The sequence below is a fragment of the Berghia stephanieae genome, chromosome 10 (genome assembly GCF_034508935.2).
Source record: "Berghia stephanieae isolate SIO BIC M18660-M18661 chromosome 10, UCSD_Bste_1.3, whole genome shotgun sequence".
Lineage (NCBI taxonomy): Eukaryota > Metazoa > Mollusca > Gastropoda > Nudibranchia > Aeolidiidae > Berghia > Berghia stephanieae.
The window spans coordinates 14,802,892-14,828,788 of record NC_088369.1 but is presented as its reverse complement, the minus strand read 5'-3'; the positions used below and the strand labels follow the sequence as shown (position 1 = coordinate 14,828,788).

Here is a 25,897-nt window from a genome sequence, read left to right as displayed (position 1 = left end):
AAAATTATTGTCATGGGCTAACACGAGGAAGGTAAAGGTTTTAAGTTGAATATTCTTTCCTTCAATTAATACAATAGAATGTTTACCGTAACCATTATTTCGGTCAAAGAAAAGGGAGTAATCGTAAAACTTTAAGACGTCTTGAGAATTTATTATTTAAAAACGTTAAACTTATGATTAATGTATAAATATATTTTAAAACTAAGTATTTAAACCAATAAAATCGAAAAATATATTTTGGTGGAGTTTTGTGACAATATTTGCTGTGCAGATGAATTACCAAATTAATAAACTATCCCACACCAAAATAGCAACCAATGAAATGCAGCTCCACTTGAGGTCACGTGGGTTAATTTCGTGGCGTGCTGGCTGGTCCTCGAAGATCAGCGCAGTCAGTTGAGCTGCGCCTTTCGATACGAGAGGGTGCTGTCGCTCTTTGGCAGAAATTTGGGCAAATGACCTTATTTTATCATTTTTTGTAAACAACCTGACCGTAATGACGATAATTCTCTTTCTAGTAGACACTAGTGCGTCTATGAATCAAAGAACTTATCTTGGGACAACACTGATAGATGTAGCTAAGGCAGCAGTAGAAAATTTTATGAAGGTAAACAATTGACAATAACATTTGAAAACGGCACAATATAACAACACAAAAATGAACAAATAAATAAAGACATTTGAACAGTTTCTTTATTGGCTTTGTAAAACGCTCCTTTCTTTCTTTTCTCTATTTGTAGATTCGTTCTCGAGATGCTAACAGTCGATGGGACCGATACATGCTACTGACATTCGAAGATCCGCCTGCCAACGTGAAGGTAAACAATATTCCTACGACTTTGATACGCGATAAACGGATGCATTCTCCCCACATATTATAGTCTTCGGTCAAGACAGATATGCTTATTTCGATTGCAGTAATTTATTATCTATGGAATTTAATGAGCAGACACCAATTCCCTTTCTTCCTGGGCTATGGTGGCCGCCATTTTGTTCCACAATAACATCGTAGTGGATTGTGGGACACTAAGCTTCCTTTAATTTTGTATTCGTCTTTTTCCGTATCGGATCGTATTATAATAATGAATTTATTATTGAGAATAAAAGAAATGCCAAAGCATGACCAATAGATTTGTTTTACTATCGCGTTTAGGTGGAAGAGAAAAGTTGAAGGTTAGGAATTTGATATGTCGAGTATCCACTGCAAGCATAGTATGAGCATGCATTGTATTTGTATACAAATTTGTAACCAGTAATCGGAATTAAAATTGACCCCAGCAACAAGGTTAAAAGTTGTGTTAAGGTCAAGGGCACTTTTTGTGCAGGAGACTTAACTGCTTTTGTCCGTTCTAAAGATCGATCTTTTATATTTAAAACTCCTAGGGTGTGGTGGGTCCTCGCCAAATTCTTATTTGAGGTGCACCTTTGTGTTAGTGGTGGCTTTTCCCCCCAGGGGCACAAATGCGCCGCCACGCTGCGCCAAAAAAAAATAAATCCATAGAGCCTGCCCCCCCCCCCCCCCCCACACACACACAACTTCTACTTCAAACCTACCAAATTATTCACTGATCTACATTTTCCTGGATTTTTTATTGTATTTTATTATTCTAGAACAACAATATGCTGATGATCTTCATCATCAACATTATTATTATTATTATGGGCCTATTATCACACCTTCACCACCACCTTCATCATCATATTTTCATTTAAATCCCATATTCTATCCTAATTTTATTCCCATGTCTATTGCTCTATGGTATCTTGGTTTTTAAGATCCTTGGTTCAATCCCTGCATCAGGCACTTTTGTTTGTTTGTTTTTTCCTTGGGCAAGATAATTAACCCCAATTTTTCTCATGTGGACAATATGGGCGATTCCTGTTTACATCAGACTTTCGTTTGGTATACAATCTATATTCTGTCATGAAATGCCAAGGTGATGCATCTAACAATGTCGCACAGAAGGCGTAATTTAAACTAATTTTCATTAACTCTCAAGTTCATATTCATGGAAAATCAAACAAATTTGTTCGATTTTCAATGAGGGGGAACTCGAGAGAGTTAAAAAATACAATGTAACACATTGGTTTCATCTTCTCCTCATGTAGGCTGGTTGGAAGGAAAGTCATATGGTGTTTGCATCGGAACTGAAGAATCTACAAGCCACTGGTCTTTCATCCCTGGGGTCTTCCCTGAAGCATTCCTTTGACCTTCTCAATCTGAATCGTATGACAAGCGGCATTGAAACTTATGGCCAGGTATCTTTTCTTTTGGATTTGGGTGGAATGCCAAACTTCAATGGATTGACATCGTTTGCTGTTTTCCATGCATAATATATACCAACTTTTTAATGTTTATCTTTTTGATGTGTGGTCCACAGAATTTTTCTCTAATTAATTATAACCTTCAGTATAGATGAATTATAACAGAAAGCATCTAAACTGCACTAATTTGGAAAAAAAAAGCTTTTAATAGAAAGTTTATTTTTAAAATTGTGTAGTCTACTTGCCACAAAAAAAAAATATGGCCATGCTCCCTGCTTTTCTAATTAGCCGGCCATTTGATATCTACAAAAATGCTACTAACCTTGTTTGAGGCAAAATGTCTTCATTGTTGTATTGAGTTCCTCTGGTATGTTTGTTCCTCTATAAATCAATTACTTGTAGATTTTTTAACAATTCTAGTTGAATTTTTAAAAAACTTAAAAAAAAATTGTTGTTAATTTCTCCAGGGTCGTAGTCCATTTTACAATGAATCAACTGTCATCATTGTAATTACAGATGGAGGGCATTTGACAACGCCCAATGGTGTACAATTTGAGGTGAGTTCCTTCAAGACTTAGACTGGTATGAAATTCACAATATCAAGAGTGCAAATCTTGCTAAATTGCAAATCGGAAATGTAGGGAGTGGTGGGGGCTGCCTGAAGCCAGGGATCGTGGAAATACCATTGAAAAGGTGAAGATGGAGAGGCTTCGGATGGGAACGGTACAGACAATGGAGGCTTCGGACATTCCTTTGTTTATTGTCGTGCTGACGAAGGGTTTGTACCCGAAACGTTCAATGTCTGTACCAATCCCATCCAAAGCCTTTCCATTTTCACCTTTTCGTTACTAGATCAGAAATGTGTACTTTCTGCTTATTTCCTACACTTATTCAAATAGTAATTCTTTTTTTTTTTGTCTATACATGGCTACTTTAATTGTCACTATATTGATCAAAATTCACTAAGGTAGATTAAACTGAGTGAGTTATGATATTTTAGGCCTTAGAAATCTGTTGCTCATCAAGATATAGAAGAGTAATCTAGTTATGTTTATCACTGGTATAACTCATTGAACACCGATTACCTCTGTATTTGGCCCTGGTTGCTTTTACTCTCTGAGACGAACCATATGCATATTGATAAAGCCAATGTTTTACATTATTACATAGTAATGGTAGCTGAATAAAACTATGTGCATGCTTTGCAATTTACCTAAAAGATTGAGTAAAAAGGCATATTTTTTTTCAATTTTGAAAAGTACCAAAAATTTCTAGGGAGATCTAAAACACAGAAGTGGATGCGTAGGGTTAGTGAGTTAATATATTAAACTCGCTTGTTTCCGTAGTCAATTCATTGTGATTGTTCTCTCTCTCTATCCCATCAGTTGAATCTTCCAATGAACTCTGTGGTACCTGGGACAGAGCTTACCAAAGAACCCTTCCGTTGGGATCAAAGGATATTTGGCTTGGTCTTGCGTCTTCCAGCTAGTGTGCCTCCTGATGTCTCAGGCTTTCCATACATCCCCTCAGCTGAAAATTCTGCTATAGATGCCATGTGCGAAGTTACTGGAGGTTAGAAACGTAAATTTTTAAATATTTGTATTTGTGGCAAACTTGGTTATTATTGTGCGGCTATTTGGTCTTGCGGTATGACATTCTCTTTCGGATTGAAAGGCCCTGGGTTCAAGCCTCGCTCGGCGCATAGTTGAGTCCTTTACATACAGGCACTTTACACACATTATTCTCTCACCGTACTTGGGTGTAAAATGAGTACCTGGCTGTTAACAGTGTTGTCTCTGTTCGAAAAAATTGTAATATCGCCTAACAGGCGTCATGTCCCGTCCTAAATGTTAAATGTTGCTGTTGGCCGGGACCCCTTGCAAAGCGCTTTGAGCATGTTTAGTGGATATTGCAATATATAAAAGCTCAATTTAATTTATGTTAATAGTTCTGGTACAGGGAACCTCAAAGGTGATTGGACCAAGGGCCAGTTCATCACATTTCTGTTTATTTATATTTATGTTTTTCAGTTAGCTGTCCAAAATATCTTACATTTATCATCTCCTGATAATATAAATATTGACTGCCCCATTCGATTACATTTCCACTTCTTTAAAAAAAAAAAGAATTATTTAATTATTTAATTTTTATATTTTTTGTTTCAAATTCCCTTCCGTCCACTTCAACTGATAGATGCCATTTTTCTTGTTTCAGGTCGGTCCTATGCTGTGTACAGCCAAAAGATGATCAATGGAGCCGTTGAGTCTTTGGTACAAAAAGTTCAATGTGGAGTCGTCATCAACTTTGAGAAATTCGGACCTGATCCTCCGCCCATTGCAGACCCCATCAAAGATTCTGCCATTGATCCCAATGGAAATGCTAAAGGTAACAAACAGAATTTTCAGTTCATCTCTGAAGATAAATTTGTAAGATTGTCAAACACAATGGCCAAATGCCTTGTTAAACGAATTTCCATTTTTTTTTTTTTTGATGAATAAAGTATATTATTATTATTATTATTATTATTATTATTATTATTATTATTATTATTATTAAAATCAGCTCTGTTTTGATTTGGCAACCTGGAGAAAGATTAAAAGCAATTTAAAAAAAAAATAAAAAATTGGACTTTATAATTACGGAAATCACCCTTGCATGTTCCAAGATTATGCTTTTTTTGACTAGCAAATTAAAACAAGGAACAGAAAAAGCTCTAAATATATTTTATATGTTTTATATTATAAAATAGTTCAAACATACTGCTGTTTTGGGTGATGTTGGTATTGTGCATTTGGGTGGCCCGTTTTAATTCTTTGAAAAGTTGGCCGCTATGGTCAAATCCACAGACATATCACTTGTATCTATGAAATAAGTTTATTTTTGGCCAAATTTTTACTTGAGAATTAGGTACCTGTCGAATCTTACGAATTTTTCGTAATTTTACTAATTTTAGAAAAATTTTGTTGCCAATTACGAAATCTCATTGAAAATTACGAATTTTAAATTCTCAGTAATACATAAATATTAATAATCATGATAAAAACTACTACTTCTACTATATAATAATAATAATTATAATAATAATAAAGCATTTCAATAGTGCATAAGCATAACGATGTAATGTTGGAAGTGATCATTATTCTAAAATTGTGGTTGTTGGAACACGATTTCAGAAATTACTAATTTCCTTGTCAAATTACTAAAAAAAATGACATAAAAATGACTAAATTTGAAGTTTTCAATTTGGCAGGTCTGGAATTTAAAAAAAATTTTTTTTTACAGAATGGAAATATCTGTATCTAGATGAATCAGGACATTTTCAATGTAAATATTGGTACACCAATAGTTTGAGGTTTTTAAAATATTTAACTAAATCTTGTTCATTATTTATTGGAAAAGTCTCTTTGCTCACATTCTCTCACCGAACTCAGGTGTAAAATGAGTACCTGGTCGTTCACAGCGTTGTCTTTGTCGGAAAAATGTAAAATTGCCTATTCTAACATGGCTACCTGTCACGTTCTACATGTTACATGTTGCTGTTGGTCAGGGACCCTTTGTAAAGTGCTTTGAGCACATTTAGTGGATATTGCGCTTTATAAAAGCTAAAGTTTTTTTATTGATAATTTTTTTTTTCGTCACAGAAAACCAAGACATTAATAAGCCTCCTGCGTTACAAGATGAAGAAGATAAGAAGCAAGCAATGGCTTCAGGTCTCAATGGTGTGAGCGGTGTTGGTGGGCAGCAACAAAATCTAAACCAGACACTGTCTTGGCACAGTTGTCGCAAGTTGATATATGTCCCAAGGTCGGCCCAGAAAGGTCACTGCACAGGTCACTGGCCAATTCCTGAAGGTTACTGGCCTGATATTACAAGTCCTTCATTGGTATGCTCCAAAATTTGACATATTTCATTTCATACTTGGGGATCTCGTGTTTTTTCCAGTCTTAATGCCAAAATGGAATTCAAAAACAAGTTTTATTTTGACAAATGCTTCAAAAATTGTCGAAAATATAGTTTTTATGCTTGATGAGGATTTTACAACATTATCTTGAATCAAAGTTTTCCAGATTTTAGTAAGTGCTTCATCATAAGCTTTTATCTTGGAAGCCCTTTTTGTGTTTTTCAACTAATTTCTCGACCATATTCCCCACTAATTTTTTCCATTTTACCCTGTTTTTTAATTGAGATTTGAATATGGCATTTTCCCATAATAACTTTAATTTTAATATTATCTAATTTCCATGATCGGCATATTCTCGATACAAGAATTCCATGCCAACTAAACGAAATGATTTTTAAATTATCTTCTTTTCTTCTTTTTCAATATTTTATTTTATGTTGTTATTGCGAACTTTAATGAATTAAATGATTGTTTTTCGTTCAGTTTCTTCAAATCTGAATTTTCTTGTTGCAGCCACCTCGTTCAGCCCATCCTATTGTCCAGTTTTGTTGCCAACCATCCGAGCCTCTTGTGATAGAAAATTTGCCTTTTGATAAATACGAGTTGGAACCATCACCTCTTACACAGTTTATTCTAGAACGCCGGCAGCCAAACACTTGTTGGCAGGTAATTCAAAATAATTGAAAGCTTATGAATCCTTATCTTATAGTATTTTATGAGTTGTAGTTTTAAGCATGCTAGATTGTTATATTTTTTTCAGTGTGGGTTATGAAAACACATGATAAAGGTAACCTTTTCATCTATATGTTGTTAAGGCTGGATATATTTTTTCCCCTTTGATTCTATATGAATTTGAATTTAAAACATGGATGGGTTTGCAAGATTTATCACCGTAAAAATGTGTCTGTTCAAGAAGATTCCTTTCCATTTTGTTATCCCACCTAGCCCAAGTTTTATGGACGTTTTAATAATCATTGATAAAATCAGACTTGCCCCTTATGCTGTTAACTTGTGTAAAGTGGCTTTTTTTTTCTTTTTTTTTTTTTTTTCTTTCTCTTTCCTCCTGTCAAATCCTTTTGAAATTTCAATTTATGACAAATCACACAACTTGTGATCAACTCTAAATATCATCATCATTATTATTATTATTATTATTATTATTATTGTTGTTGTTCTTGTTGTTGTTGTTGTTGTTCTTGTTGTTGGTCATGATGTAATTTGTTCAGAGTTAATTATGGTTATTGGTTGGAAAGACCTAAATAAATAAACTCTTGAGCTTGTCGTAAATTGTTGTTTTAACCAACTGTTCTGATCCGTCCTTTGCAGGTATTTGTTGCCAACAGTTCGAAGATGAGTGACTCGTGTCATCCGTTTGGCTACCTCAAGGCCAGCAGCACGTTGAGCAGTGTCAATCTTGTCGTCATGCCTTACAACTATCCTGTGTTATTACCTTTGCTGGGTGAGTTGATAAATTACAGTGGAGTCCCGATAAAACAAACCAACACGGCTTGACCAGAAAGATTGGTTTGACTTTAAGGAAGGTTGACTTTATCCAGTATCATTGGAACACACTTAGATAAAGAACTGAAAAGTTGAGACCAACTAAAGGTGTTGACTTTATCCATATTCAATGGAACACACTTAGATAAAGAACTGAAAACTTGGGACCAACTAAAGGTGTTGACTTTATCCATATTCAATGGAACACACTTAGATAAAGAACTGAAAACTTGGGACCAACTCAAGCTGTTGACTTTATCCATATTCAATGGAACACACTTAGATAAAGAACTGAAAACTTGGGACCAACTCAAGCTGATGACTTTATCCATATTCAATGGAACACACTTAGATAAAGAACTGAAAACTTGGGACCAACTAAAGGTGTTGACTTTATCCATATTCAATGGAACACACTTAGATAAAGAACAGAAAATTTGGGACCAACTAAAGGTGTTGACTTTATCCACTACCAATGGAACACATTTAGAAAATTTGGGACCATCTAAAGGTGTTGACTTTATCCATATTCAATGGAACACACTTAGATAAAGAACTGAAAACTTGGGACCAACAAGAGACATTGACTTTAAGCAGAAGTTGACTTTAAGAGTGTTGACTTTATGCAGATTCCACTGTAAATTCATCTTAGAGATCTTTTTGTAGACCTGCCTACTACTACGAACATTTTGTAGAACTACAGATTTTTGGGCTCCAAACCGACAACTATATAAAGATCATTGACTCAATAAAACTTCTTGAAAACAAAGTTTTGTCGCCGTAGCTGGTCTATAAGGGAGTTAAAAGCAATATTTTAATATAAAATATTACAAATTGGTAATTTTTACTAGTGTCTAGTATTTTAAGACCCCTGAAAACTTCGAATTTTTTTCAAGTTGAGGTAGGCAGGTCTGTTATTGTAAAATATGACCTTTGTGATAGTTATTATATTTACCGCAGCGTAGTGATAGCAATAATACTAATGATAATAAATTGATAATAATAATGAGAATGATGGTAAGAAGAGTAGTAGTGTAGTAAGCAGGTATGGAGAAACAGGGTAGTTGTACACACATTATCAACCTTAAATATGTAAATGTAATTTGTTTTGAACTTAAGATAATGTCGGTGGTTTTAAAATTTTTTTTTCTTATATCTCATAGTTATATGCACCATTACTATATATTATTATTATTATTATTATTATTATTATTATATTATATTATTATTATTATTATATTATTTATTATTATTATTACTATTATTATTAAAATGCCGGTGATCCCATTTGGCTGATAAATACAGTAACTAATAACTGAGCTGCATTGCTGCATTGAATTGTTGACTGTTTAAATATTTTTTGCAGCTTCAAGACAAGAACAAATAGAAAGCTGAGACTTTTCAGATTCAAATCCTTTTTCAGCCAACTCTAAAACAACAAAACAAAGCGTTATGTTTGAAAAAAATGAATACAGATGTTTAATAATTATTCTTATAAATTGTTGAAACGAGAAGAATGAAATAAGTTATAATTTCTTTCTTCTCCGTTTACTATTCTTGAAGCTGAGTTTAGATTAAGCGCAATATCTAATGAAAGAAATGATATTCTTTAATGTATATATTCTTCACAGATGAGTTATTCAAAGTCCATAATCTGAAACCCAATCAGCAATGGCGCCAAAGATTTGATAACTACTTGAAATCCATGCCAGGTTATTATGCTGCTGTAAGTTTGTGTTGTATATTTTTGTTTTGTTTTATGTCAAAATGATTGTTGTTTTTTTGTGATACATATCTGATATTTGGAATAGAGGGGGATTCTTCTTCTTTGCGTTTGCTGAAAGGAGGGGGATTAAAACACCTTATCAGTCTGTTTTTCCTTTTTTGTTTCTTCTGCTTAAATGTAGTGACATGTCTATGGCTCTTCTTTTTAAAAAAAAATCATTTAACTCAGACCATTTTCAAGATTTCAAGTTTTTGTTGTTCTTTGAAAAGTTATTAGTCATCAACAGTTGATAATGTTGCCTCATTCTTCTGGCTATTCTACTTCAAAATATTATTTTAATGATCCGAACTGTGTCATATTTATAATTTATGTTTTTCCTAAATTTCAGAGTTTAAGACGAGCTTTGGCCAGGATGGGAGCCCCAAGCCTGGTGTCCGACAACATTGATAACTGCCTTAGTTACAGCGTCATCACTTACCTAAAGAAATTAAAAAATCAGGTAGCTTTCTATTATAATGATATGAATTAGGACAAAAGGTTTTTATTTTCTAATTTAACAACTTATAGCGTCTGCATTTAATACAAGATACAGGAATTTTTTGTTGCAATTCTAAAAGCAGATGTTTGTATTAAAGAGTGAGAAATAGAGAATTTGACTGTACATCTGATTAGTTAATGTACATAATTATTTTTTCTCATTTTCCCCCCTTTCAGGCCAGAATTGAAATGGATCGTTTGAATGCCTCAATTGGTCAGAAAAAACTTCGGCATGAAGGAATTCAGGTCAATGCCCAGTAAGTTTTACCATTTTCTCGTACCCTTGTTAAATAAAATAAAATTACCTTTATTCATCTCATAAGGGACATTTATCTCTAGGGTCTATTCTGAGGGAAGACTGGAATAACCCAGGCGTCAGCCGCAAATTGAGATAGGGCGAGGTGACTTGCTCAAGACCACACAGCGCAGCAGCGAGTAATCAAACTTGGTACCTTTCGAGTACGAAGCAAAGACGTACCGCTGAGCCACGCTGTTAAGAATATAAAAACATAAAGTCGTCCCAACTATTGGGTAACCTGTGGTGTAATGGTAGCACATCTGACTGGCAATCAGGAAATCTGAACTTCGATAAAACCAAAATCTAAAGATGCCTAAATGAGCCAATAAGAAGGAGAGAAAGATAAAGTGAGTAAATGTGACTCATATATAAGGGAACAACACAAAACAAATGACGTTTTGGCCTTCTGGAAGGCTTTTTTTTTTTTCCTGTATATTTCTTTCTGCTTTGTCTGAAGTTTTCAATTTGGCAAGTCTGCTTCATATCTAATTAAGAAATTAAGATATTTTCAAAACGTAAAATGGAGCAACTCAAATGTCTTCGTCCTCGTCCTCTCGTGTTCAATGTATGTGTTGTTTGATGCAAGCGAGGGTTCACAACATAAAACGCATACCCTCATGAAGGATATAGGTATTAAAATTGTCCCAACTATTGGGAGCTTCTGTTGAGTAATGGTAGCACATCTGACCAGTAATCAGGTCTGAGGTTCGATCCCCAGTCGAGGTAGACTGATTTTTAAAGATATTTTTTTCTTCTTGCTTTGGCACCTTTCATACACACTTGTTCAGATCTTCACTTCATGTCTACAACTTTTCTCCAATCATCTTTTTTTTTTTACTGTGGATGAAATGACCTTCGAGCATCGCTAGAGTTGTAAAGCCCCTAAATACAGACAAAACACCCAACTAGTTTTGAAATTGATCATTTGAAATTTTTAGTATTGTTTCACGAATTGGAGTTATCTAGATTTCACCTTAATTTTCATTATAAATGTATACACTTGTACTTTTTTAATTAGGACAAAGACCTCAATTCTTCAGCGAACAGACTTCAATCAGTTGCTGGCTAAACTGGGTGGCAACATTGCCAGCTTAAAGCAAGAACTACAGCAAGATTACAGTGGGTTTACGCTTGCTGTCGAAGACCCAAAAATTAAGCCTCAATTTTACAGGTTAGTTTTTGGTTATTTCTTTGACTTAGAAAAAAATGTTTTACTTTCAAAATGACATGTAATAATAATGATAATAATAATAATAATAATAATAATAATAGTAAGGATTTATTTATATAATGCTTCACTATCCACTGGTAAAGTGCTCGGCACTGCTTCACAATGCAACACACACACACACTCTCTCTCTCTCTCTCTCTCTCTCTCTCTCTCTCTCTCTTTCTCTCTCTCTCTCTCTCTCTCTCTCTCTCTCTCTCTCTCTCTCTCTCTCTCTCTCTCTCTCTCTCTCTCTCTTCTCTCTCTTCTCTCTCTCTCTCTCTCTCTCTCTCTCTCCTCTCTCTCTCTCTCTCTCTCTCTCTCTCTCTCTCTTCTCCTCTCTCCTTCTCTCCTCTCCTCTCTCTCCTCTCTCTCTCTCTCTCTCTCTCTCTCTCTCTCTCTCTCTCTCTCTCTCTCTCATCCATCAAACACAACTTTTCAATCATTCATCTTGTGTAAAAATAACTTTTATTTTCAAGAGTTTCTTCAACATGTACCCCTTAATGAGTGGCAGCATTCCTTGGTATTAAATAATTTGGGATGCAATTGTCCCAGGAGTTTGAGATGATTTAGAACTGATCAACAGTTAACTTTTATTCCATTTTGAACAATGACAAAGCCATTCAAATATCTACAAAACTATACAGAAAAGTGAATGGAGCAGGCACTTATGTTGATAATTACAAGAAATGGAGTAGGAAAGTGCCAGGACACAACAGAGAATATAAACTTCGCGGCGGCGATGGGGGCTCGACCCCGCAACCTTATTGGTACGGCAATTCCGCCTGGCCGGGGAGATCGTGACTCTCCCGTATGAGCTATCCACGACCCCAATAAAAAGTCGCTTCAAATTCTAGTCTATCGAGAGCCACTTTTTACAAAACTATACAGAATAACACTACCAAAATAAATAAGATCTAACTTTTCTTACAATTGGGGTAATCATGACTATCCTGGACAAAAGAAAGACGAAGAGTTATTAAACTATATTTTTTATGTATTAACAAAAAAAAATCTCCAGGAATCCTTATGACATCTCACGGAGCAGCCTTATCGACCAAATATCCCGGATGCGGAACAATTTCTTCCGTACTTCGACTGTCAGCGAATCTCTTATGGATCTAGGTGAGTACCATTTAAGTTGGAATTTGACGCTAACATTAACTTAGAAAGCATATATGTTTGTGTATCAGTACATTCGCCTTAAATGTAAGACAAAGAAACAGAGCAAAAACAATTTATAGAAAATTTTTTGTTGTAGCAGTAAAAGCTTGACACTGTGTTGTCAATCTCATTTTGCTGATCAATATTATGTAAAGGATGCACTCATTGCTTTCCTGTTTGAGAAAAGAAAATTAATTTTTTTTATTGGGTGGGTGTGAAGTTTTGGGGGGATGTGTCTAAAGATCACTGGTAAGGAAAGAGTTAAAATCATTATCTTCAGATAATGAAACTAACATTAAGAAATCTTATATTAAACTTCTTAATTCAGTTTGTAAAACAAAGAACAACAACAATAAAAAATTTCCATCATGATTATTTTGGGACCACATACTTGAATGTTCTATTTATTGATTTTTAAAATTGTTTGTTTCTTTTCTTTTTTTGTTTTTTTTTTCATAATGACCTCAAAGATGAAAGACATCGGGTTCCCATTGGCCAGATGGGGAATTACCAGGAAGTTTTGAAAAAGCAGCCGCCACCACTTAGAGAATTAGAAAACACCCCGACAAGATTACACATGTTTGGAAATCCTTTCAAAGTCAACAAACAGGTAATTACATAATTGTCTAATATTTTGATTTATTCACCTTATGATTTTTGTTGTTTCGAACCATTGACATCATTTTGATTTTGATTTTATATATACAGTAGAATTACTTTAAACCGAAAGTTTGGGGACCTTCTAAACCATTTCGGTTTAAAGACATTTTGGTTTAAAGTAAGTTCCCGTATTGCAATGTTTTTCAAGGGTAGTAACTATTTAAGGAATTTACTCATTTAATCGTATCATGGGTTTCCCCTTAAATGGAGTTGTTGAATAAATGCCGTCTTCGTAACGATTAATTAAAAAAAAAAAAAATTGTGTGTTTTAAAAATATTTTTGGGGGTTTTCGTTTTCAATTCAAAATTGTTGAAAGAGTTGAGTTCGGGATGCCGTGTAATTTACATATCTCCGTCTTGATCAACTTTTTTTTCATCGACTTCACATAGTATTTTGATTTAAACTCAAACGTGTAAGCACAGTGCTTTCTTTTAGACAACTTTTAGTAAAATGCAAAGCTAAAATAAGATCGAAAGTTCTTGTGCGATAATTGATAATGAATGATGCGCAACTACTCAGAGGTGAAGTGAAATGGAAATGAAAAGGCGTGTCAATGCTAAGCTGTCTACTACACATCCCTCTTTTGTTGAAAAGCCATTAGGTTCAAAGGTCTAATTACATAGAACCTCCCCCCCCCCCCCCCCCCCCCTCACACACATTTAAACAAAGTGGAAATGAAATGGCATTTCAATGGTAAGTTGTCTACCCCCCCCCCCCCCCCCCCCCCTTATCGTCGTGTTGAAAATCCAGTCAGTTCCAAAGCATCAACACACGAGCGAAAACATCTCGCTTGCGTTATTCTACACCCCGACTCCCCCTCTTTCCTCATTTTTCGCCTGTCAGTCACCCGCTGTCTTCCTTTCCCAGTCTATGCGATTGTGGTGTTGGCCAAGCCCAAGTGCAGTGATTGAAGTGTTTGCCTACCCCCCACCCCACCCATCACCCTCATCTTATACCTACGTTCTCTTTAATATCGCCGGGCATTATTACGTGTGGCCTCCTTCCGGAATTTTTAAAGAAAAATATAGAGAGAAAAAGGGAAGGTGCTCTCAGGTTGTTTCGGTTTAAGGAAAGTCCTGCTTAGAAGTATTTCGGTTCATCGTAAGAATTAGTACAAAGATAATGAAGAAACTCGTACAATTTATTAAATTCTTTGCGGTTTAAGGTATTTTTCGGTTTAGCTTCTTTCGGTTTAAAGTAATTTTACTGTATATATGATTTGTAAACATTTGAGTATATCCCTCTTGGGACTTGTGCTTGTGTCTGGATGAGACTTTTTGGTGATCTCAAGCTAAATACTTTGATAGTGTGCTCATGTCCCTCTTGGGACTTGTGCTTGTGTCTGGATGAGACTTTTTGGTGATCTCAAGCTAAATACTTTGGTAGTGTGTTCTTGGAATTGCACCTGTTTCCTTGTTGGAACAAATTCCCCTTTGTCTTACCTTTACTTGGGTGCATAAATAGTAATTCTAGAATTTTTTACTATCCCATTTTCTTCCTTTTTACTGGCGCTGATATGACCTTAATGTGTTGCTAGCGCTGTAAAACCCTTAAAAACAAAACAAATAATTTTGATTTGAATCATCAAGTTTTTATATATAAAAACATTGCTGATGGTTTTCCTGGCATCCGTGGAAATTCGCGTCTTTGGAGTCAAAGGCGGAATTCCCCCCCATCCACAGTCACACAAATCAATGTATTGGCAGTGAGAGAGTTGATGTGTGATGGCGCAAGCGGGTGCAGTTTCTCACTCTTCAATCAAAAGTTAGCTACAATATCAATGAGGTGGGAGTTATTGTGGAGAAAAATGGGGCTTATAGGCAATTGTTCAAAATGTTCCTCTTTCATGTTTTTGTCACCACCAGCACTGTAATATTATGTATCAATTTGAATAGTAAGATTACACCCTTCCGCAGCAGCATTGCGAGATGCTGTCACCTGGCTTTCCATGAAGGAAGGAGTATAGATAATCCGTCAAATAAACGTCTGATGCGAACAGGAATCTTCCGTGAGTTGTATCTATAGACTATATTTTGAAAAAAAACAAACAAAAAACATTTTTGTTAAAACGAACAGATGATCATACCCTTGGATTATTTTTCCCCAGTTGAATATTGATGAAGCCGAAGAAGCCATTGTGATAGGTAGCTCGCCACAGAAGAGAAAAGCTACTGTAGAAAGTCCTCCAAATTCTCCACATCGAAAAAGAAAACCAGGTATGTGGGACAAGCTTCTTTATGACCAATTGTAGTGCCTGTAAAGTTTGGAGTTTTAAGAACAGTTGACAAGTTTGGTTGAGGGTTGGGGCACTTTAATCGATTCATAGATAAAGTTAAAGTTGAGCTCTTATATAGAGCAAAATCCACTAAATGTGTTCAAAGCACTTTGCAAGGGTTCCCTGGCTAACAGCAACGTCTAACATAGAGGACGGGACATAACGCCTGTTAGGCGATATTACAATTTTTTTCTGGACAGAGACGGCGCTGTTAACGGCCAGGTACTCATTTTACACCTGAGTACGGTGAGAAGATGTGAGTAAAGAGCCTCTTCCAAGGACTCAATATGCGCTGAGCAAGGCTCGAACCCAGGACATTCCGATCAAAAAGCGAGTGTCATACCACAAGACCAGAATTAGGTTTTCCTCTGTCCACCAAGATACTATTGGGTCACTGGGTCTATTAGAACTGGCAGAAAGTACTTTGCCATGTTACAAATATTTGGATAAACTCTGGCTCATCGAGATAGTGTGGTTTATTATTTTACCTACTTCCATTTAGTTTATATTAGCTTTGAAGCAGTTAACATTTGCACTGTGTCAATACTTTAAATCGTTTAAATTTATTTCAAATATCCTCCCTCCCTAACGCCGCCCGACAGGTCCACTGCCAAAAAATATCCCCTACAGACGTCCCTCCATTTCCCTCACCCCGCCCTCAAGTCCTTCACCTTCTCTGGCCTCAGACTTGGATGCAGGTAAGTACGCAGCGACCCACCAGCAGAGCTACCGTCACTTGTTCCTTCTCCATCTGTTTGTGAAATATGGAAATGAAAAAAAAAAAATGATTGAGCTTTTATATAGTGCAATATCCATTAAGCGTGCTCAATGCGTTTTACAATGGGGTCCCTGGCCAACAGCAACATTTAACATGTAGGGGAGATGATGCCTCTTAGGCGATATTACATTTCTTTTCGAACAGAGACAATTCTGTTAACGGCCAGGTACTTATTTTACACCTGAGTATGGTGAGAGAATGTGAGTAAAGAGTGAGGCTCTAACCCGGTAGCTAAGCTGGTAGAGCACTTGCTTCACACACAAAGGGACTGAGATTGATCCTGGGTGCAGTCAAGATTTTTTCTTCTGACCCCCCCCTGTCCACCCAGCAGTGAATGGGTAGCGGAGTCTGTTAGATTTGGCAGCTGCTAATGGAGCTCACACTACTATGTTATGACGATCGACCCAATTCTTTACCGCACTCGTGCACCATCGAAAACCCGCCTGAAAGCTTTGTTACAACACACTGTTCAACTAGATGCTCTGCGGTTTTGGGTTCATTCCCACATCAGGTACATGTTGGACAGGTGAAGAGTCCCCACTGATGAAGCGATTTTGCCGTTAGGCAGGTTCTCGACCGAAGCCGATTTGCTACCACCCAGTGTCTCCTCTTACTGGTGGAGAAGCCTGGCAACTTCTCACCTAGTTTCGAGGAGTGTAAGTCCCCGCCCTCTCGAGGGATTGAATTTGTCCCCCCAATACATTAAAGTAGTCCTTTAGAGCCATCCGGCCCATGGAGCCGGAGTTTATCCAAGTTTCTATAGCATGAAACGGACAATAGCAATTACTTGCTATCCTTTGGATAGGACGCTAGTCTATCGCAAAGTACTTTCCGCCAAATCTAAATTTTCCAACTGATCTTGTTCAGAATTGGTGATTTGATTTTCTAAAAGCTGAAAGCATTGGTTGTTTAAAGGCAACAGTTAAGGGGAAGCTAAATGGATATATGCATCCTTTTCTATGATTTAAGGGTGATACTGTAATCTGATGAATAAAAGCTTTGTACAAAATGTTTCATATATGGTCAGTGCATGACATAATCAGTCGGAAGGTGAAAATTTTGCATTTGCATTTTCTGAAAGTGTATGCTCCCCAGAGCATTTTAATCTTTATTTGATTTTTCATGAAGTTATGGTCAGATGTATGGGAAAGGTATCCAGCAACTTTTCTCAAATTTCATACTTTCTCAACTTGACTTGACTAGCTGTTAGAAGTGAATTTAAGCTTTGATGTTTTATGGAAGATGTACAAGAAGGGTTGATAAACCATTTATGACAAGAACTCATTTTTGATAAAAATTGACCTAACTAAACTTGGCACTGTCTCAGTTAGAAGCTTTTCACCATCTGACTGATTGTCATTCACTGTAACATATATGGTCTTTATGAGAAAAATTGTCAGGCGTTTAAAATTTTTTTTAGCAAAGGGCATCCCTGATTTAATATAGTAAAGTTTACAATTGATATTTTTGAAAAGTATGAGGAGTATATCCAATCAACAGGCCTGCATTCAAGATTTTGCCACTCTTTTGTTGTTGGAAAATTCTTGTTCCTTTTATATATATATATATATATATATATATATATATATATATATATATATATATATATATATATATATATATATATATATATATAAAGGAACAAGAAGTTCCAAACAACAAAAGAGTGGCAATTGTTAAAAATTCGATTCGACACTTTTATGTGTATAACTAAAAGATTTTTAAAAATTTGTTTTAAAATGACGATATATTTATATATACAAGAAAGACAGGAAGGGTTAATAATTATTTTCTTGAATCAGTACATATCTTATTTTTTTCTTCTTTAAAAGTGCCTATTATAAACGATATTGGATATTATTTACAGCTTTATCATAACTTAAATAATCAGTTTGTTCTCAAATTTCATTTAGCTACATTTTGACTTGTGTGTAAGTTTAAACAAAAAAACAACAACAATAAAACACCCTGAGTTGTATTATAATAATGAACCATTAATGTTGCTTCTAAAACCTGGGTGTGTAGGAAGTCAACATTTCCTGATTTTCCATAGTTCAGGCTCAGCTGATTTGAAAACTAATTTGTGACTTGATCAGATTACTCATAGTAATATTATGACTTGAGATTCACATTTTACTTTTATTTCAATTTCTATTGTTTTCAACGGTTCTTAGAGACTAATAATATTTATACAAAAGTTATTCAAAACAATTTTGAAAATTTTAAAAAAGCAATTCTGCACATGACTTGAAACAAACGATAAAAAAAAATTGAGATAAGAAAAATCCTTTCGTTCCTTCCACCTTGATCCACAAAGTACTGGGTGGGGTTCCTGACCTCCCATAGTGGGCAGTGAGGCACTTGATGTGTCTTCTATCCCTCTATATCTGTTTTCCAACATGCTTTCTGTCTTTGTCTTTGAATGAGATTACTTAGTTTTGTCCTGGCTACCCTCGTTGTGAGGGAAACAGTCAAATGTATAGTTAAAGTTTTGGGAGATTATATTTTTTGTCTTGTAAATCATCTCTCTGTTATGCATTGTATTAATTTTTTGTGTTATATATATAATAATTTGTAAAAAAAAACAAAAACAAATAAAAAGCTAGAAATCTGGCTTGTAAAGCGCTTAGAGCACGTTTGGTGGAGATTGCGCTATATAAAAGCTCAAGTAAATAATTTGTAAACATTTAAGTGTATTCCTCGTAGTGGGGAACTGTGCTTGTGTCTGGATGAGACTTTTAGGTGATCTCAAACTAAGTACACTTATATTGTGCACTTGGAATCTACATCTGTTTCCTATTTGAATCAATTCCCCTTTGTCTTACTTTTTCTTGGTTGCTTTGTTATTCTTGAACTTTTTACTCTCTAATTTTCTTCCTTTTTTAATGGCGCTGACATGACCTTCATGTGTTGCAAGCACGGTAAAACTCTTAAAAACAAAGACACAAGTGTACCGTATCAGGTCGAAGTGTTGTCATGCACAAGAGCGTAATCATATTTTGAAACGACTTCTCTTAGTTTTCATTTCTATCACACCAAATAAATCTTTTGATTTTACCTGTTTGCTGGTCGTTTTTGAACCATTTCCATTGGGTGCAAGATTTCTGGTTTAAACTGGATTTCTGTCTTTTTTTAAACGGATTTTAATTTATTTTCTTTCGGCATCTGGATCATCTCAACAAAATACCATTTAGAGGCAGTAGGTCACATTTTCAAAATAAGTTTCAGGCTTTTTTGGTCTGACCTACTTGCACCGTGCACTTCTTTATTGATGTCATGTAATATCTTAAAAATTATTTTTTGTTGATACAAGGCACCAAGAGCCTCGTTGCGCTCCGTGATAGCCCATTTTTATTATTATTGTTATTATTGTTGTTATTATTTTTATTACTATTATTATTATTATTATTAATATTAATATTATGAAAAGAGTGGAATAAGGAATCTGCTTTATATCGATTACTTTGGCTTCATCCTAATTTGAATGCAATTTTTACAGATTTTATGAATGGGGAATGTTACAAAAACAATCAATTATCTTACCCTCTGGATAAGACACTGGTCTATCATGTTATACTTTCTGTCACACTTGAGAAACTGCCATGAATTCTAACTCTTGGCCTTTTTCTGCACACTGTTTTGGGCAGTCTTTTACTTTTAGTCGATATTTTTATGTTCTCGTTAAGATTTAATTATTTAAAAAAAATTTTGATGCCCAAGGAAAATGTTTAGTTGCAAATTGATTTTTCAGCCTCTGTAAGATCTTCTTGCTGTATTTTCAGCAAGAGAAATTGACACGGCTTTCATGCACTCACAAACATTAATTTGAGCTTTGAAACAAATCAACTTTCATATATGTGCAATATCCACTGAAAAAGCTCAAAGCACTTTACTCAAATTTTCTCACAGACCTTGGGGATGTAAAATAAGAACCTGGCTGTTAACAGTCTGTCGGAATTAAATATTGATAACACCTAACAGGGTTCCTGTCTGGTCCTACATGTTTGGTGTTGCTGTTGGCTAATGACTCCCTGTAAAGCGCTTTGAGCTCGTTTAGTAGAGATTGCACTATATGAATGCTCAAGTAAAAAAAATTATAAAATCTGTGTGTTGACAGTAATCATCCGTAATTTTCGTCAATAATCCTTTATTGCTACTGGGATTAGTTTCTCCGTCTTGTCTTCTGACCTCTCTTGGTGGGCAAAGAGGTCACTCGCTGTGCCTTTCATCTGTCCTCCTTCCCATTGTACGGTTTTAATCCTGGTCCCAACAGGGATCCTTAACTGGGCGCGTGACACTCAAATGTGTAATATCTTTTTAAAAATTTTTTATGGGAGATATTTTTTTTTCCATGTAAATCATTTCTCTGTAATGCACAAATATAATTATTAGGTTTGATTATATTGTAGGCTTGCCAATATTTGAGTGTATCCTTCCTAGCAGAATCCCATACATGTGCCTGGATGGGAATTCGACAAGGTGAAAAGGGGTCCATCTGTGAATTGCAGTCCAATGAAATGTGTAGTCCTTCTTGGAACCTTCTGTTCCCTGTTTGGACCTTTGTTTTACATTTCCTTCGGTGCTATTAATTTTTCATATCTTCAACTTTTCTTCTATCATCTTTCATTTTTTTTTTTTTTACTGGTGCTGAATTGACCTTATAGTGTTGCGAGCACTGCAAAAGCACTGCTAAACCCCTATAAACTAAATTAAACAGAGTGGTCTAAGACTAAAAAAAAAAATAACCAAAATAAACCCAAAGCTTTTATATAGCGCAATATCCACTAAATATGCTCAAAGCGCTTTACCAACAGCAACATGTAACATGTAGAACGAGACATGACGCCTGTTAGGCGATATTACATATTTTTTTCTGACAGACAACGCTGTTGACGGCCAGGTACTCATTTTACACCTGAATTCTGTGAGAGAATGTGAGTAAAGAGTCTTTTCCAAGGACTCAAATATGCGCTGAGCGAGACTCGAACTCAGGACCTTCCGATTCAAAAGCCACTAGACTACATAGCCGCATCTTGATAGTTCCAAATTTTCTGTTCTTTATCGAATGAGTCCCATTGATTATGGATTAATTCAACCAATCGTTACGGTCCAGCAACGTTGACTTTATCATGATTCCACTCTATTGTTATGAAATAGATTTGTAGTGATTGCATTGTGTCCATTTGATAAGTTTCATTATTCATCGCAATCTTTTGTTGAAATGTGGGTGCCGCTGTGAAAGCTCAGTTGAATTAGATAACAAGCAACCCTGCTGTAATCAAATCACCTTTATAGGGTAGAATTTGATGGTGTTGCAGTTACCGAGCTTCTTAGTTCAGTTCAGATGTTTTTTTACCCATCAGTAGTATTGATTCTGGGTGGGGTTCCTGACCTTCCATAATGAGCAGGGAGGCACTTACTGTGTTTTCTATCCCCTTATATCTGTTTTCAACATGCTTTCTGTTCTTGTCTTGGGATGAGATTTCTTGGTTTTGTCCTGGCCCTGGTCAGATACTCTAGCTAGGAGGGAAACAGTCAAATGTATAGAGATGGTATGTTTTGGCTTGTAAATCATTTCTCCATTATGCACTGTAATATATATGATTTGTAAACATTTGAGTGTATTCCTCTTTGTTGGTACCTGTGCTTGTATCTGGATGAGACTTCTCGGTGATCTCAAACTAAGTACTTTGATATTGTGCTCTTGGAATCTACATGTTTCCAATTTGAACCAATTCTCCTTTGTCTTGCTTATTCTTGGGTGCTTTAATTGTAATTCTAGAAGTTTTTACTATCCCATTTTCTTCCATTTTACTGGCGCTGATATGACTTTAATGTGTTGCAAGCGTCGTAAAACATTAACAAACAGTAGCCTTGATTGACATGCGATTTTCATCTCTTATCATTTTCTGTCCTATACTTAAAATACTTTGGTATCTTTGCCTCCCGTCTTAATCATCCTCATCATCATCAACATCCACCTCTCTCTCTGCCGGCTTTGTCAGAGGACATTCCATTACAGATTGTTGTCACCGAATCAGAAGAAGAAGGTGCCAGTGGTCCCGGTTCGGGCAGTGAAGACGAGGAGAATTCCAAATCCATTGTTAATAGTTTACCTTCGGCAGAGTCCACCAATCCCAGCAACCACGTTCAGGGGTCTCAGCTTCATCATTATCACCCTCCTCATTCCCACCACCATCATCTCCTTTCCACATCTGCTGCCAATAATAGTAATAATGTTGGTAGCGATGACACCGTGATCCTCATCGCACCGGTTCAGTCGGTGTGCATGAACAACGGTGGAGTGATGGAGGCCAACAACAGATTGTCAGCCATGATGTACGATGGACTCATAGCCGATCGCAAAGACATTCAAGTGTACACATTCAATAGACAGCTCAAGCACATTGTTACCAAGGAAGTCAGAAGGCCTGGTAGAGGTTAGTGTTTTATTTACATTTGATTTTTGAATAGATTACCAGTAAAGAGTAATGGTAGCTCCATCATAAATTTCTAAACGTGGATAAATTAAATGTTGACTTACAAAAATAATCCTCAGTCATGTAAATTCTGTGATAAATCGCTATCCACTATTTTAGAAAATCCCATTCTGCTTTCAAGTTGTATATTCTTGGCAATATTCAAATATGATTAGGCATATTAAATACTTCCTAGTTTGCTTGAATAGAGAAATTGCATTAACTAGCCATGGACTGTCATAGCAATTTACTTAATTAATCTTCTTCAATCCCAGTGGTCTCTACGAGCATTCGCCATCCACTTCTGTCCTTGGCTTTCTTCTTGCTAGTCTCCCTGGTGAGCTTCTGCCATCTTCAATTCATCAAGACAGTGAACGTCTCCATGTCTGTTTCGGACTTCCAACCTTTCATGCCCCTTAGGGGTTCCAATCGAGGGACTGGAGGGTGACCTTACTCCCTGTTCTTCTCAAGGTGTGACCGACCATCTCCATTTCCTCCTCCTAATTTGAATGCTGATGGGTTCTTGATTTGACCTTTTTCCAGAAGTCTATGTTGAAAATGTACAATCTTGTGTTGGCATTTGTTTAAGAAGGCCTGGACTCTGTGAGTAAGGGTGTTTCAAAGAAGACAGAAGAACAGATTTCACATTTGATTCAAATATTCTAACTTTGGTGGCATTAAAGTTTAAAGATAGCTGTTGCTTTCCATATATGGGCGACAAGATCATAGCAGTTTAAAGTAAGTTTATTTTACCCTTACCTTTTATAGAAAAATTGTCACATGCGTTAGAATACAACCAGAATCTTTCTTTTTTCCGATTTATTTATGTTCATCAAATTAATTAAAAAATTTTTTTTTTTTGGTTATGGCTTTTAAAACTTTACGCGCTGCTGAAGGGATTCGTTTTCTGATCAAAATTATATTAAAGGGAATTTAATTTTGTTCAGTCAAATTTCTTATTTATTCAATTTTTTTTATATGTGTCTACTTTCCTATTGTGGGTAAGAAGTTAATTTTGTTCAGTCGATTTATCCAACTTATTCTTTATATCTATTATAGCTTCCTGTATATAGTTTCCTGATCGTCATAATGAAATTTAGAAAGCATACTCTCAATTTTAATTCAAATTTTCTCCTTGTTTTATTTTCTACAGATTTCAGCAAACTTTTTAAGCTGTTATCCTCGGTTCGAGGTAGTACGAGTCTACGGATTGAGTTTGTTCACACAATTATTCAAGAGGCAAAACGGTTTAAAAGGCAGTCATTAGTTCATGAGTTAGAACAATTTTTGCAATCAATCAATGGACAAACTAATATTAAGCATGTGATCAAGTCAGCAGACAGCTGATATCTGTCGTGTTTTGTAATCAAATACGTGTTGATAGATTTTTAGTGAAAGAACAATTTCTACTGTTGTTTAATTATCTGTGAACTGGTCCGTTCTCACCTTTTGGATGGAGGGTGCTAATTCTCGAATAGCTGATTTGGGTACAGAATTCTCTTTTTGAGATGGAGTGAAATGAGATTTAAATCTTTTGTAAATCTTTACTATTTTTTTTTAAATTTTTTGTTTGGCATTGATAACAATCTCCTTATATTAGGCTCTATCTGTATGGAGGAAAATTAATGATCAGATTAACTTCCAAGTAAGTTCCAAGTTTTGAGAGTTTTTGACAAGAAGAGGGTCATTTTAATTGATCAATATTTGAAGGACGAGATTTCTGGTCAAAGTTTTAAAAGATTTTGTTTTTTTCCGCAGAGTACGGCAGTATTGCTGAAATATTTCATGAAAATGAAACTGAAATCTGAATCTGAATGTTACTCGAAGTTGACTTAATTATGAGTGTTTGCAAGGTTGCCAATTTTCCGTATATTTACGGATTTCAGTATGTTAGGAATCCTCAGTACATATGTTTTCCAAACGGAAAAAAAGTAAGTTCTCAAGTGTTCAGACAGGGGTTGGTCAAAGTGGTTTGTTTTTTTTTTTTTCGGGGGGGGGGGGGGGGGTAAAAGTTCATTAAAGTTTTGCCTCCTGAATTGGCAACCCTGTATTTGTTTTCCTGGGCGGAGAGAGTTGTTGAATGTGGCAGCCATTGTTGGTGTTTAGGCTGAAGAATTTTGAAATGAGGAGAGACTGCTATTTATTTATGACACGCGAACGCTTGCAAAAATGTGGACTCGCTCTTAACAGTACAAACAAGTAAAAAGTACTCAACTGCTAGAGATTGTCATTGATGATTAAATAAAAGGGAATGCCAGTTTCCAGGTCGACCCTGCTACAAATCTGAATCTTTTCATGTTCTAGTTTTCTTGCTTCCTTTACCTCGTCGTAGTGAGAAACAAAGATGTGTTTCAATTTCAACTTTTGCAACTTTGGACCCTTGGAGAAGGGAAGGTCTTTACCCATTTATTTGATTTTACTTTTAGATTGACTTTGTCAGGTGTTTCTGCACTCGTTTAAAAAAAAAAAAGCCCAAATGTTTATATATATATAGGTATGTATAATCATTAAAAAATTATTTTTTTTAGTACTAGTTGATAAAATAGTAGGGGTTTTGCAGCTCAGCGATAGTATGGTCTGGATTTTGTAAGCCAGTGGTATCGTGTCCGATGCATCCTGTCCATGGAACTGTTTTGCCCTTACCAAAATCACTTTAGATGGAATTGAATGGAAGTCGACTTTGAGAAAATGTGGTCCCTCCATGGGGGTGGGAACGTCGTCTTCTCGAAATTGGGAGAGTTTTGAGTTGCCAGTGCCAGGCTTCTGTCATAGAACATCATAATATTGTATTGTGAGACAAAACCCTGAGAATTGCTGCTGCCCGGATGGAATTCATAATAATATTGTATTGTGAGACAAAACCCTGAGAATTGCTGCTGCTGGATGGAACCCGGATGGAATTCATAATAACAATATTGTAGTGTGAGACGAGACCATTAAAAGCTGATGCGACCTGGACCAAGCTCTTAAGGCTGCTGCTACTGCTTTTACTTTTACAGCGACTCAATTTGATTCTTATTCATCGAAAAATAATATTCTCATAGGAAAGAGTATGTAACTATACTATGAAAAAAATAAAGTTGATCTGCCAGTTATTTAGTGGAGG

The 25,897-nt window shown here is 35.7% G+C and overlaps 1 protein-coding gene across 2 annotated transcripts; it reads left to right on the top strand.

The window, feature by feature from the left end:
* The first annotated feature begins 336 nt into the window (after nt 1–336).
* Nucleotides 337–25,079, top strand: LOC144980694 (integrator complex subunit 6-like). Of its 2 annotated transcripts, none has more exons than XR_013646930.1 (19): nt 337–607; nt 741–818; nt 2,110–2,259; nt 2,733–2,822; nt 3,651–3,837; nt 4,480–4,650; nt 5,907–6,148; nt 6,680–6,832; nt 7,493–7,625; nt 9,298–9,392; nt 9,781–9,891; nt 10,107–10,186; nt 11,246–11,398; nt 12,456–12,559; nt 13,069–13,208; nt 15,367–15,475; nt 16,137–16,232; nt 22,335–22,752; nt 23,945–25,079. XR_013646930.1 is itself a non-coding variant. In XM_078928378.1 (19 exons), the coding sequence occupies exons 1-19, from the start codon at nt 497–499 to the stop codon at nt 24,136–24,138; spliced, it is 2,832 nt and encodes a 943-aa protein (XP_078784504.1). In that variant the 5' UTR covers nt 337–496; the 3' UTR covers nt 24,139–25,079. The 2 variants fall into 2 exon arrangements, 1 of the variants encoding a protein (XP_078784504.1); XM_078928378.1 differs by having other exon boundaries at nt 22,318–22,752.
* Nucleotides 25,080–25,897: the final 818 nt, after the last annotated feature.

Coding starts and splice junctions, on each gene's coding strand:
- LOC144980694 (XM_078928378.1), top strand. CDS start 497: ATGACGATAATTCTCTTTCTAGTAGACACTAGTGCGTCTATGAATCAA. Junction 7,626..9,297: donor TGTGTTATTACCTTTGCTGG/GTGAGTTGATAA, acceptor TATTCTTCACAG/ATGAGTTATTCAAAGTCCAT. Junction 11,399..12,455: donor ATTAAGCCTCAATTTTACAG/GTTAGTTTTTGG, acceptor AAAAATCTCCAG/GAATCCTTATGACATCTCAC.